Source organism: Halyomorpha halys, unplaced genomic scaffold (genome assembly GCF_000696795.3).
Source record: "Halyomorpha halys isolate HHAL.00 unplaced genomic scaffold, Hhal_1.1 Scaffold401.1, whole genome shotgun sequence".
In the NCBI taxonomy this organism is placed as follows: domain Eukaryota; kingdom Metazoa; phylum Arthropoda; class Insecta; order Hemiptera; family Pentatomidae; genus Halyomorpha; species Halyomorpha halys.
Genome location: NW_027108484.1, coordinates 1,074,653 through 1,089,023, shown reverse-complemented (window position 1 = coordinate 1,089,023; position 14,371 = coordinate 1,074,653). Strand labels below are relative to the sequence as shown.

General features: G+C 27.7%; 1 protein-coding gene across 1 annotated transcript in view; it reads right to left on the bottom strand.

Moving 5' to 3' along the window:
* Window positions 1-631: 631 nt before the first annotated feature.
* LOC106682315 (zinc finger protein 729) overlaps window positions 632-14,371 on the bottom strand; it is a 23,362-nt gene continuing 9,622 nt past the window's right edge. The window contains exons 7-15 of the mRNA XM_067046824.1: window positions 13,576-13,629; window positions 13,426-13,485; window positions 13,283-13,342; window positions 13,128-13,187; window positions 9,969-10,028; window positions 9,820-9,879; window positions 8,287-8,334; window positions 4,660-4,710; window positions 632-2,221 (exon numbers count right to left, since the gene is read on the bottom strand). Of these exons, the coding sequence (XP_066902925.1) occupies window positions 1,092-2,221; window positions 4,660-4,710; window positions 8,287-8,334; window positions 9,820-9,879; window positions 9,969-10,028; window positions 13,128-13,187; window positions 13,283-13,342; window positions 13,426-13,485; window positions 13,576-13,629 (1,583 nt within the window). The 3' untranslated portion in view covers window positions 632-1,091. The remainder of the gene's footprint in view (window positions 2,222-4,659; window positions 4,711-8,286; window positions 8,335-9,819; window positions 9,880-9,968; window positions 10,029-13,127; window positions 13,188-13,282; window positions 13,343-13,425; window positions 13,486-13,575; window positions 13,630-14,371) is intronic.

Sequence of the window (14,371 nt, the reverse complement as noted above, 5' to 3'; positions counted from 1 at the left end):
ATAATTACAAGATAGAAAAAAATCCTAGTCAAGAAAACAAGATACGCGCTAAAATATAATGAAGAAAAAATAAAATACAACTTGGGGTAAAGTTTCCAAAGATTCCATCTATTCTGAAAGGTTAAGGCTAAATTAGTAATTTTTTAATTTATTTATTTACATCTATTATTGTCTAGAACATACAGAGGGGGCTGGTCTAGTAGATGAAATTTAAAAAATATAAAAGTATAAGGTAAGAAAAACAGCCAAAAAAATCAAGGAAAAGAAGAAAAAAAAACTTATAGTAAATTTCTAATACGCAGAAATGATAAAATAATACTTTTGTGTAATTTGTATTCTTTTAAACAGGAGTGTTTAAGAAATAGTGAAACAATGATATTAAAGAAAAAAGTAAATAAATTGAATATAAACATCTTTATTTAAAATAAACTTAACATATTTTAGACTAAGTAAAATGATATAAAGATTACTACAATAAACTTTTGGTAACAAAAAATATAAGTTATCACAGACATTTTATTTTATACACAATTTTATTAACTCTTCATATAAAAATATATTTATCTTCAATTATATTTAATATAGTTGGAAATTATTCCAACTATTGAAATTTATATGTGATCATAAAACATTTATCTAATAATGTTTAATGTATTTAAATTAGATTATTATTCAAAAAGAGCTTTGAAAAAACAATTCTCTTAAAGTAATAACAAATATTATACATTTAAGTGTTAAATTAATTTACAAGGAAAGCGTTTTAACAATTGTTAATTAATATGAATGTTATTATACCTACTTAAATAGGTATTATTAGTTCAAATAAAAAATAATAGGTAGCTCTGCACAGTCACAGTATGAATGAAAAAAGGGCTTAATTCAATATAATAAGAACATATATTATATTGTTGTCAATGATTTTCATATAATCAATCAATAAATGAAAGATTTATTTAGGATGAATCATTACAGATTTAAAGTAGTCAGAGTTAGAATATTTAATAAATATATCAGAACACTTGTATTGATTTAAAATTTAAATGATAGGCCATTAATGTAATTGTATTTGCTCAACAGATGTGTTAAAGAAACTAATCACCTCTATGACGGGCTATAATATGCCTTTTCAAATGACCATTTGTTATTGCTCTAAACTCACAATGCGGACATTGATAAGGCCTTTCGCCTGTATGATAGGCCATAATATGGCTTTTCAAACAACTAACCCTTAATGCTCTATAATCGCATTCAGAGCATTGGTGAGGCTTCTCGCCCGTATGACGAGCAGTTATATGTGTTTTCAATTGACTAACTGTTACCGTTTTGAAGTCACAATGAGGACACTGATGAGGCTTCTCGGCTGTATGATGCCTCAATATATGTGTTTTTAGAGTTTCTACCAGTGTTGCTTTATAGTCGCAATGAGGACACTGATGGGGCCTCTCGCCAGTATGATGGGCAATGGTGTGTGCTCTTAACTGACCTACAGTTACTGTTCTATAGTCACAATGAGGACACTGGTGGGGCTTCTCACCTGTATGATGCCTCATCATATGTGTTTTTAATTTAGCAATAGTTACCGTTCCATATTTACAATGAGAACATTGATGAGGCTTTTCACCTGTATGACGCATAATATGTGTTCTTAAATGACCAATAGTTACCGTTTTATAGTCACAATGAGGACATTGATGAGGCTTCTCGCCTGTGTGATTATGCTTTATATGTCTCTGTAAATTACTTTTTTCCGATGTTTTATAGTCACAATGAGGACATTGAAGAGACTTCTCAACAGTGTGACGGGCCATTAAATGCCTCTTTAAAATACTAATAGTCACTGCTTTATAGTCACAGTAAGGACATTGATGGGGCTTTTCATCTCTATGACACTTCTTCATATGTGCTTTTAAATCTTTAATGTCTGTTACTATACAATCACACTTGAGACACTGCTGAGATTCTACAACCATATGATGTGTCATTTTATTGCTTTCGAATGTGAAACTTGCTGCTTCTTTACAATTGCAATTGGGACAATCTTGACATTTTTTTGTTTTATGATAAGTTGATAAGTCTTTTCTTGATTTAGAGGATTCAACAGTTTTATAACCATACTCAAAGGAATTATATCGGCCTTGTGACATCCTAATGAAATCTAGATTCGTCTTAGTTTTTACTTTATACTGGCTGGTCTGCGAGTTGTCAAGAGGATCCTTGTTATCTAAAAACAATGAACATTATTTCAATAAAACAATTAACATAAAATACTTATAAAATTAGTACACAAATAGTATTAATAAATGAAAAATGTTATATTATTCATTTTTAATTTTCAAGTTTAACTGGAAGGCTAATTTAGATTTTATTCATTATAGCTAGCTACAAATCTCATATTTCAAATAGCCTCTGGTTCTTGTCAGAATAGAAAGCATCACAAAAATAAGGAACAGCAAACGAGGAAATTCACCAGTTCAAGATGGCAAGCAAGACACTTGGTTTGATCTGATTCTTGAACAGTAGTTTTTCCAATCTCTGGCCTGAGGTGCAAGCAAAGTAGAGAAAAAGGAGAAAATAATAAAATGAGTTTAAACAAGAAAAATAGCCTCATATGCCCAAATGGACCAAAAGAAATAAGACTTTATTTTTTTAATTATTATATTAAATATTTAATAAATTAAATTGAATTATAAGTAATATAAAATGAGTGGGTATTATCTTGAAGGATAGTATTCATAAGAAGGAATGTGCTGGAACCACTAAATTTTGGAACTGTTCCAATAGTTTCAGTCCTGAAGTTGAAACTAAATGTTAATGGTTCCAGTCCCAAATCTATTTGACCTCCTTGCCAGGTAGGTCTTACCCTTAATGTTTTTAGATCCAAACACCTTCAGTGGTAGGCTATAATCTTAATAGTTCCATATGCAAATGGTTTAAATTCTAGTTAGGCCCAGCAGGTGTTTGAATATAGAAAAATTCTCCAAAATTTATAAGGAAATTTTAAAAATTACTTTCCTTAAAATCAATACAATAATATGATAATTGATTTATAATCTTTAAATTTCTTTCTTGAGACTGGCAATTGTTTACTAAACAATTCAAAAACACTATCCAAAATTATAGTCTCAAAACATTTATTTCATTCACACGTCCAACGTTTCGGCCAATTCGGCCATCTTCAGGGACAATCTTAAATTACTATGAGACATATCATTTAACCATTTAAAAAAACTCCATACAGGCTATTCTGCCCAGGTCAAAACATTTATATCTAATATGTCAAAAATACATTAAAAATCACAGTCCAATTATTTCTCTTTTATCACTATTTATAATATATAATAATTTATTATAAATAGTGATAAAAGAGAAATATACTATTTATTATAAATAGTGATAAAAGAGAAATAATTGGACTGTGACTTTTAATGTATTTTTGACATATTAGATATAAATGTTTTGACCTGGGCAGAATAGCCTGTATGGAGTTTTTTTAAATGGTTAAATGATATGTCTCATAGTAATTTAAGATTGTCCCTGAAGATGGCCGAATTGGCCGAAACGTTGGACGTGTGAATGAAATAAATGTTTTGAGACTATAATTTTGGATAGTGTTTTTGAATTATTTAGTAAATGATAATTGATTATAATCAATAATGATAATCATTATTATTATTATCATTTTAGTTTTAACATTAATTGGGGGTGGTTCTAATAGAATTTAAATCAAAACTTTAATTATTAATTTTTTTAAACAAAAATTTGTATTTAAACAGTTATTAAAATGATTAAAAAAAAAAAATTAGAACTATTCAAACTCTTCAGTTTCAACAGCAGATCGTTCAGTATCATCATCAATCAGTATTATTTAAATCAATAAGCTTCATTTCAGACATGTTTTTATTTTTATAAGAAATTCTTTATTTAGTTTTCCCAATAAACTTGATATTAGTGGTTCTAAATTTAATAAAAGTATTTTGAAGATGTCGTTATTCATTAAAATTATGTTAATTTTCATAGAATAAAATTCATGATACCATTTTAAATCTTTATGTCTAACTTTAAAAGCACTTTTAACTCCCTCATCGTTCACTTTGAATTAAACTCCCTCCTTCTGTTGATAAAATTTTCGTCCTGGCTCAATGTTTTAAAAATTCAGTTGCATTGATTGGACCTGGACCTAACTGGAGTCGGCATTCGCGACACAATTCCAAACTATTCCACACTCAAACCTGAGTTTCACAGAATTCATTCCATCCAAATTTATAACAAAGTTTTTATTACTGCACAAAATAATATATAACTGTAAATTCCCAAAAATCAGTAGATAACATCACTTTGAACCAACCCAAGGATTGATGTAGCTACTCTTTTCATTCATAGATCCAGAGAGAGAACAAGCTACTCATAAATATATTGAGTTCAGTTCAACAAACAATGAAATAATTTTCAACTTTATTTAACAAGAACAAATAATTAAGCATAAGTTTAGCAAAGAATTCCTGACACAAATAATTAAAGGAAGATTATTGATTGACTGTGTGTATAGATGAATGGAATATGGTCCAGGTGCGGTAAAAAAAAACTCAAATAGTAAATAATTATACTAATTACACACCCGGACCATGTTCCATTCAGACATAATTAAATAATGTTTCTCACCATTATCTGGGACAAGAGCCTCTTCTTCATGTTTCACATGAGTCTGTCCATCTGCCAACATCAATATAAATATTTAATTAAGGGAATAAAAAACCAAAATAAAATTAAATATAAAAGAAATCTGATAAAAAAAAATATCAAAATTTACGAGACTTCAACAATGTTATTCAGGTATCTCTTAAAGAAATTATAAAACAGAAAAATGAGACTTTCTTTGACGACCATTATACAAACAGAAATGTATTACATAGTACAATACAGGATTAATATCAAGGTTCAGTAAGTTTATTAAACAATTAGTTATTTTAAAATAGCCTTTCATTGTAAATATTCAGGAGATGTGATAAATACATAGAATATTAAATTACAGTAGCACTGTGGAAATAAAGTACACCAATACCAAAAATGATAATAATTTTTTATTTATCTGTAGAAGATAACAAAATACACTTTTCATAAATGACTACCCACAATTTGAAATTGTTGATACAACCCCCCTTGCTGATGATACAGCAATTTACATCTCATTATATCAAATTGGCACAATCATTAATAGACAAAAAGAACCTTTAAAAAGCATCTAAGTACTTTTAAAAAACGGGAGTTACATCTAAATATCGTAAAACATAATAGATCATTTTCATGAAACAATGGCCTTAACTTCCAATTATCACAGATTTAAATGCCAAATCTACTAAATATTTAAGAGTAACATAAGACAGCAAACTTATTCAACCACCACATCAATTCAAAAGTGAAAAACGCAAAGAAAATAATGTTTAAAATGTATCTATATTTTAATAAAAATTCAAAATTGTCAACCAGAAATAAATTGATATTATATAAAGCGGTACTAAGACCCATGATAACTTATGCCAGTTGAAGCTTCACTAACTCAACGAACATGAAAAATCTACAAGTATTGCAAAACAAATGCCTCTGAATTGTTAATAACAATCCACATTACATTAGAATAACTAAAATGCACTCAGAACTAAATATAGAGATCGTACATGAAGACATACATAAATTGACTCATAATTTCTTCCAATCTTGCCCTAACTCCGTAAACTCATTAATAACAGAAATAGGAAATTATACAAAAACAACAAGATATAAACATAAAGTAACCAAACATATATTACTCTAAAAATGAATCAATGATAATAATATTCTTTATTTATTCTAGGATCGATTCCTTTAGAATAATATACAGGCGTCAAAATTAGGCTTTAGAGCCTCAGAGTGAAATACAAAATAAAAATGAAATTATAAAACATCATAAAATATAATAAAATAATGAATTTGAAAAGATAAAAATGAACAACAATAATTAACAGAATATATAAAATAAGAATAGAACAAATAAAGTAAAACCATTTGTTATATCATAGAACATAAGATAACAAACACTCCTGATAATAAATAATAGAAAACAAAAATGATAAAAATCAAATATAATTAAACTAATAATAATAAATGGACGGGTACAATTTCTGCCAATATACATATTTACAAGAATAAACGAAAATCTGAAACATTAAGTACAGAAAATATATAAATCTTGTTTGAAACTTTCAATTGTTATCTTCCGGAATTTGGTGGACAGAAGGTGGTCAAAGATACAGGATTTGAAGGTTTGAAGGGTATTAGAACTACAAATGAAGGAGGGAATAGAATTCCATAGGGATGAGGAAAGGTCTACCAAACTGAAGGATATCAGATATGTACGATGGATGGTAGGATTGGATAACTTGGTAGAGGAAGGAAGAAAGAAAATATCAACGACGGAAAGATGAGTAAAGCCATTTCAACTCCTCATAAAATCCGGTGACAAAGGGGGACCTGAGATTTTTTTTTTCAAGAGATGGCAGCACTTTCCAGGCAACGTTTTGTCTCATTTATAGATTAAATCATAAATTACCTATATATGTAAACTGATTTGTCATCTAGAACCCCACTGAGTTCACACTAATTGGTTCATTAATTAATTTTTTTAATTATTTTAGCATTTAAAAAATTATATTTGTTAGTATATATAAATTTTAAAAAGTCAGGTAATAGGCACTTGACCACAAATAAATGCAGTACAAACAGATTCATTTTCGTAGAGAAAGATGATCCTAAAGGGAAAAATACGATATAACAATTAAAGCTGTGAGATTTGTGGTTGCTAGGTATCCCAGGGGATAGAGAGCCCCCCCCCCGCTCCTCTTGCCATCCTAGACCTAGCTTTTACCTGCTTGATCTATGTACTAGCGGTTTGAAAATTCTTAAATAATTATAAAGAGTACATAATTTGAAAATTAAATTACCCAATAAAAATTATTAAAACTATAAAAACAGCCAATAGACTAAAATCTTACGATTAATGAAAAATAAATAAACAATAATAATAATTACTAGTACTAATTATATGGCAAGCAAAAACAAAAAAAATGAATAAAAAGTTAGTTATTTTCACAAATTCAGGTAATGCTATGAAAAAGTTACCATCCGGTAACCATCTCACTCCATTCTCCTCCCGTTGCAAAAAAAAAAGTATTTTTCTCTTTATATTTACTGTATACATGTAATAATTTAGTGGAATGTCTCATTGGTTTCAGTGAATGGTACTGCAAGTGGATATAAAGCCACATTTATAAAAAATAATCGTTAACTCATATTTTAGCATCTTAATGTCCTTACTATTCAATTGGTGGATTTAAAATGTAATTAACATGAATTCTGTATTTTAAAAAAACAAAATATATTTTACAGACTGAAAATCGGACATTTTGTTCAGAAGAAAATCAAAACGTGAATTCTACTAATTTTGGTGCGCCCTATGAAGAGGTAAATTTAGCCTTAATCCTAATTATCCTCTGCTGCTTCAAAAAAAACATTTTATCTCCCTCTATTCACAGCCTTCTAACCATTATCATTTTTGGTTTAGAGACACAGGGAGAAGTAAATTAGAGCCCGACCACACATATTTCCAGCAAAAGGACAAATCTGAACCCCATCACAGTATTGGGTTTAGTTTTAAATCATTTTTGCTGACCCCTCAACAATTTAGCTCCAACTTCAGTTCAATTCACTTCTCCAATTGATTCTAGTTTCCCATTTCAAAATTAATTAACAAATTAACCTATATTATACATAACTTTTGGCTACGATAGAAAATTACCTGTCTGGATGATCATCATAAAACATTTTAAAATTAATAACATATTGGGGTTTCGTTATTATATAAAATGATAAATTGAAATTAAGTAATATTGTAAAATAAAATAAAGCAACTATTTGAGAGGGGGATAAGTGAAAGAATATATAATGGTGTTAATTTGGTTAGTTAAAATTTAGATATTGGCAAGTTATTGCTGGGATGCAGCTCCCTCACCTATAGTTATTTCTTTAATTTTTATACATTAATTTAAAATTTTCCATTCATTTTTATAATATATCCCTTCTGATATATTATATTTAAATCACATCGAAGTCTGACTCCCTCATACATTGAAATTAGGGAAGGCCTCAGATGCCTAAAACCATTATACCTCCCAGGCAGCAGAGCACTAACTGTGACCAGATCTAAATTTTCTTATAACTTAAAATAAGATTATTTTAATTTATAATATGGCTCACCATAATAAATCAGTGGTTCAATCTCGTTTTTAATACCAGTCATAGGAACTGCAACAAATAGTCAATTATTTAACTTGAAATATAAACTATCTATCATGATTAAAATGATTACTTTAGATTATTTCTGATCACTACAAGAAATATACATCATTAAGTCAACAATTCGCAAAAGTTTGATTTAAAAAAAAAAAAATGAAATAGAAAATTTTTTTACTAGATTATATTTCTACATATAACTACTAAACTATACAAAGACAATCTATCCCAGGAGGACCCGCCCCACTCAGACCCCCAGGGAGCGACGGTCCTATATCACTTTTGAAATAATTGCTTAAAACGGGAAGAGGAGACTTTAACATAGTTAAATCGAGCAATATTTAAAAAGCCCCTGAAATTAGAAAACACCGTGAAACCCTCCTCTCCCACCCTCTGTGGTAACCTTACTTATGGCGGGTAGGTTGGTTGATGTATGACATGTCACAATTTTGAAATAGCAGAAATTATAACACAAAATAAAAGGCCATCCTTTTTTTTTTTCTACATAATAAAAGATTTGTAGTCAGATATTAATTTTAAAAAAAGAATCTATTAATAGTGAATTTTATATATACAGATGAAAAATATAAATAACACCACAATATATAGTCAAATCCATTTAGAAACACTTCCTATTTCATTTACCAGTGTCTTTTTTGTCTTCTATTATTGTTTGAACTTTAGTTCTCGGTAAATCTAATATTTTTTCAATTTCAGTTTTCGACAAAATTCCAGCATTGTTCCACCAATTTTATGACTTTCTTTTTCACTTTGAGTGTAACTGTATGCCATTTCAAGAAACTTTACTGGACGGAACACTTGTATCACTCATTTTCATTTTTAAAATACCTAATAGATATCGATAGGAAGAAATTGATGAAATAACATTACAAAGTAAGAAAAGAAAGAGATTTGTTGCTATACAACATAATTCTATCAAAAATTTTAAAAAAATTATAATTGCCTAAAGGTCAAAAACTTTGGAATAGAAATGTAAAAATTAAAATTTATTATTATGCTGATAATTTTAACATATTAAGTGAGTTCAATAGAATTCTAAAATAAACTTTTATTACCAGAAATGAAACTAACTAATTGTATAAAATTGTAGATGTAATAATTTTGAAACCATCAGTGAATTATATTACACTGAAGAGAGAGAGGAAACATTATTCCCAAAATGCCCAAGAATATTAACTTGATTTAGTGAATGACTACAATTTCTTCCTTATTACAATATAATAATTTATTTCATATTGCCCAAGAATATAATATATAAATATTAAAAATATATTCTTATTCTGTACCAAAAATAATATATTTTTATTCTAAGTTATTGACCGTTAGGAAATTATAATTTGTAAAAATTATAGGTCATATAATGAAACAAAATATTTCTTTTGTGATGAAAACCTCAGTAATGCTAATCAAATTTATAAGGATGATTAGAAGATGGGGTAATGTTAAATTCATAACTTTTAGGATAGAAATACTAACAAGAAACCTCACTTTCTTCTTCCATTTCATCTTCATTGAAAACATAGGAGTCACTCATACCTAAAAAAAAAAAAAGTGTTAAATGTAATCAGAACATTTAAAACTGCTAAATCATAAAACATTCACAAATTAAAAAAAAAAAAACTTACTAGAAGCCTCATTTTCATCTGTTTTTTCTTCTTTAATAAAAACAAACGAGTCGTTCATACCTTAAAAATATATACATAATTTAGGTTCTACGACTGTAAAATTTTTATATTATCTAGCTGGGTGTAGTGAAAATATGTTCCTTGTTAAGTATACTTTATTCATAAACTCACTTATTTAATCATGACGAGTAGATAATATATATGAGAAGATGACTGGGAGTGCGGTCAGCTTTGTTTTACTTACATTTACCCTTCTAGTAATATAACTCGTATACATCTTCTTAACTTTTCTGTTAGCCCTGTCATCTATTTTAACATTGTTTTTTTTTTCTTTCTCTCAATTTTATTTTTTATTCATTTATGTTTTCTTTATTTTATTTTATTTCCATAATTTAAATTTTTTAATTACTAATAAACTAAAATCTTCATATTCCTTTGCATTATGTAACTTTAAATTTTTATTTCCTTAATTATGTTATTTTTACTTACTTATTCAATTACTTATGTATACATTTTATTTTCCATTTCTTTCATCACTTTATCTTTATTTCCTTCAGTACAGTTATTTACTATATGTCATTCTGTTTATATTTTCTTTTTTGTATTCATTGGTTGTAATCTTGTTCTTTGTTCTTAGCCCTGATGAAGGCTAGGAATTCTGGTCGAAGCGTTGGCACGATTAAATAAGTTCTTTCAACTGATTTGTGTTATATTCTGACCACACCCCTAACCATTTTCTCCTGATATATATTATCCACAGTCAACTATTTTCTCATCATTATTTTTTTTTATATATGCACTTATATTATCTGAATATTTAAGGATTATATTTAAAAAATATTTAATCATTTAAAAAGTAAGAAGGTTCCACATTAATAAACTCATTGTCACAGAACTCCCATCAATTTTTAATTGATTAAATATTTTTTTTAAGGATGCCTTAAGTAAGTCAACATTAGTTTCTTATTAGATATAAAATATTGGACTTAAAGGGAATGGTCCTGAAACGTTGTGATTAAATAAATGAGTTTATGATTAAAGGATTCCTTAACAACAAAAGATATTTTCTCTACATCCAACTTGATAAAAAAAATATATTAAAGCTAGTCTGGTAATGTAAATACTAATTTATTTGACATTCACATATTTTTAAAAAAATGCAAATTATTCAATATTAAATTATTTAAATACATATAATAACAGTATACAATAACTTATATTGCACTATATATGTTATTATATCAGTAAAAAACAAAATAAATTATATGGAGATTTATAATTTTATAAATTGAGTGATTCATACTGCTTCTCTACAGATTGCATCCCATTCAAGATTCTTAATTTCATAGTCTAGGGAAAAGATTTCTTACGTCAATGTTAGTCATTAGATCTATTACATTTTTACTAAGATTTTTTGATATACTTTTAAAATATTTGCTTAAAACAGGAATAGAAGACAGTTTAACATTTAAGTTTAATCTAGCAGATATTTAAAAAATGCCTTTAATTGAAAGCCGGTGTGAAACCCTCCACTCCTGCTCTCCATGGTTGCCTTACTTATCTGATTTTTCAAACAAATAATTATAGTGAGTAGGTTGGTCAATTTTTGACATGTCACAATCTCACAAGAGGAGATCGTAACACAAAAAATAAGGCAATCCGTCCTGGCCAGACCTGTCCCACTAAGACCCCCAGGGAGCGATGGCCCTATATCACTTTTGAAATATTTGCTTAAAACAGGAAGGGATTTTAAGATAATTTAATCAAGCATTATTTAAAAAGCGTCCTTAATTGAAAAATGGCTTGATTTATTATTATAATTGTGCCCTTATAAAATTTTAAAGAAACATTTAAACCATAATTTTTTTATTTTCTTAATATTATTTTTTTAATCAATTTTATTTCCTCTTAAATAATAATATGAATTTTCAGATACAAATATTAAAGAAATCTAATACACTTTTACAAAACATTACTACATGAATGACTTTATCTGGGATGGCATATGATATTGGTGCCAAACCTCAAAATAATTAGTCCAGTTGTTTGGAGAAAAAATGAGTACAAGGAATCAGAAACAGCTATTCTTATTTTTAAATAAATTCTCAGGCAACTGCTAATGTATGGCTATGAAGTCTGGGGAGCGGCATCCTTTATGAAAAGGAAAAAATTACAATATTCTCAAAATAAAGTCGTACAAATTGCAGTGGATAATCCTTGGCTTGTAAGAAAGAGCTAATTACATCGGAAATTACAAATAGAAACAAAAGAGGATTACATCAAAAAAAGGTTCATGAAGTTCTACTCCCAGTTACCGACAGTTAAAGGAGCAGTGACCTACAACTTGGGAAACCCAACCACAACCCTAAAACTGAAGCCCAGGCTGCTGCAGGATATGCAGTTATAAATTCTATATTTATCAGTTCTGTTAATTTCACTCTAAAATTTTATTTTATCTTAATTTATTTTTTTTCTCATCATCTTTTTCTTAAATTCACTTTCACTTTTTGTTTTCCATTAGAAGTCAATTATTTATTTTGTTGAATCCATGAATGTCATCGTTTTTGTTGTTGACGTTTCTTTTATCTTTTATTAAGAATTATTATTTTAATCTATTTATTTATCTTAATTTTTAGTTTTATTTATAACATTGTATATAGTTAGGGGTGTCTTTTGTATCAGACTTTACACCCTATAATAATTGCTAAAAAAAAATGTACCTCTTACACTAACCATGTAAGGCCCACCAGGCCGATCTGGTATTAAATAAATAAAATAAAATACTGGGAACAGAAAGGATTTTTTTATTCGATATTATGATTTCACATATTTTGAAACATAAGAACTAAACTTTTGAGGGGAGGATTGCATTATATTTTATTTTTGGTTGATAACAAATGTCCATAATTGAACATAACAAAAAATAATAATAACTACATCATTAGTTCTTTTTTCGAAAATAATATTAAAATTTTATTCTTTTAGCTTACAAACCGTTGCAGCCTCCACCATGCTCGAATAATTAAAATTGTTAAAATTTAAATTACTTCATTCTATGTGTGTAATTATTGTAAGTTATTTTGACATTGACTGATAAATGTTGGTCAGAACATAATTATTATACTTTGCTGAATAAATAAAACTAAAAACAAAACTTACTGGAAGTCTCAGTTTCATCTTTCTTTTCTTCTTCACTAAAACCACCGAAGTTATTCAAACCTATTAAGAAAACAAAAACAATAATGATTAACAAAAAACAATTTAGAAAAAGCTGCCAATATTATGGAATAATCACATATTCTAAAAAGACTAACAAGAAACCTCATTTTCGTTAGTATTTTCTTCTTTGATAACGACAAAAGGTTCATTCATACCTAGAAGAAAAACAACATAATTAAAAAATAATAACATTACATGAAATCTACAATATGAGAGATCAACAAAATTGATAACTAACAAGAAGGCTCGGTTTCATCTGTTTTCTCTCCTTTCATGGCATCAGAAGAGTCACTCATCCCTAAAAAACAACATATTCAAATATACATTATATATAAATGTTATATGAAACCTATATTATATTAAAATAAATTAAAAAGATAAAACTTACAAGAAGTCTCAGTTTCATCAATCTTTTCTTCTTTTATAAAAACAAAAGAATCACCTGAAAACAATGGAATAAGATAATTTTCGTATCAATCATAATAATCAATTTTTGTAAACACTGTAATATACAATGAGCTTAAAGAATAAATTCAATAACCCAGTTTATCAAAATATGGTGGCTGTCGGTCTGCTTCAGGAATAATTTTTTTTCATCATTTTTTTATTATCTAACTCAATAAAGGCCTATATGAAAGACATTAATAATTAAAATTGATAATTGATAATTGCAAATCCAATCAGAGAACTTCAGAACAATCAAACACAAGCAAAATACCAAATTGACACAGGTCGAACAAGACTGACTTTTATATTTTAGTAAGCCTAAAGAATAAATCTTAAGTTTCCTATGCTAAATAAATTTGAAATCTCATATAAATGGAAAATATAAGGGTATTGAATAGAACAAAACAACCAAAATCTAACCTACTAAATACATTCACTAAACTAAAAAATTAATTTGATATAAATTTGTAGCAAGTTATCTAACACGAAACTAGAATATTCTCTTCTCACATCAACTGTTACAGCTTCTGGAGTTGTAGATCAATGAAATATAACAACATATGATAAAGTGTACATGAAACCTATTCTCATCGAAAGTATACAAAACTTACGCAATCAATTTATTTTACAGTTGTATGCACTACTAATTCTACCAATATTACCTTCTACTGGATTAATAAAATTATTTTTGTAAACATATTGACAAATAACCTTCGGTTTGACAGCATATATATATA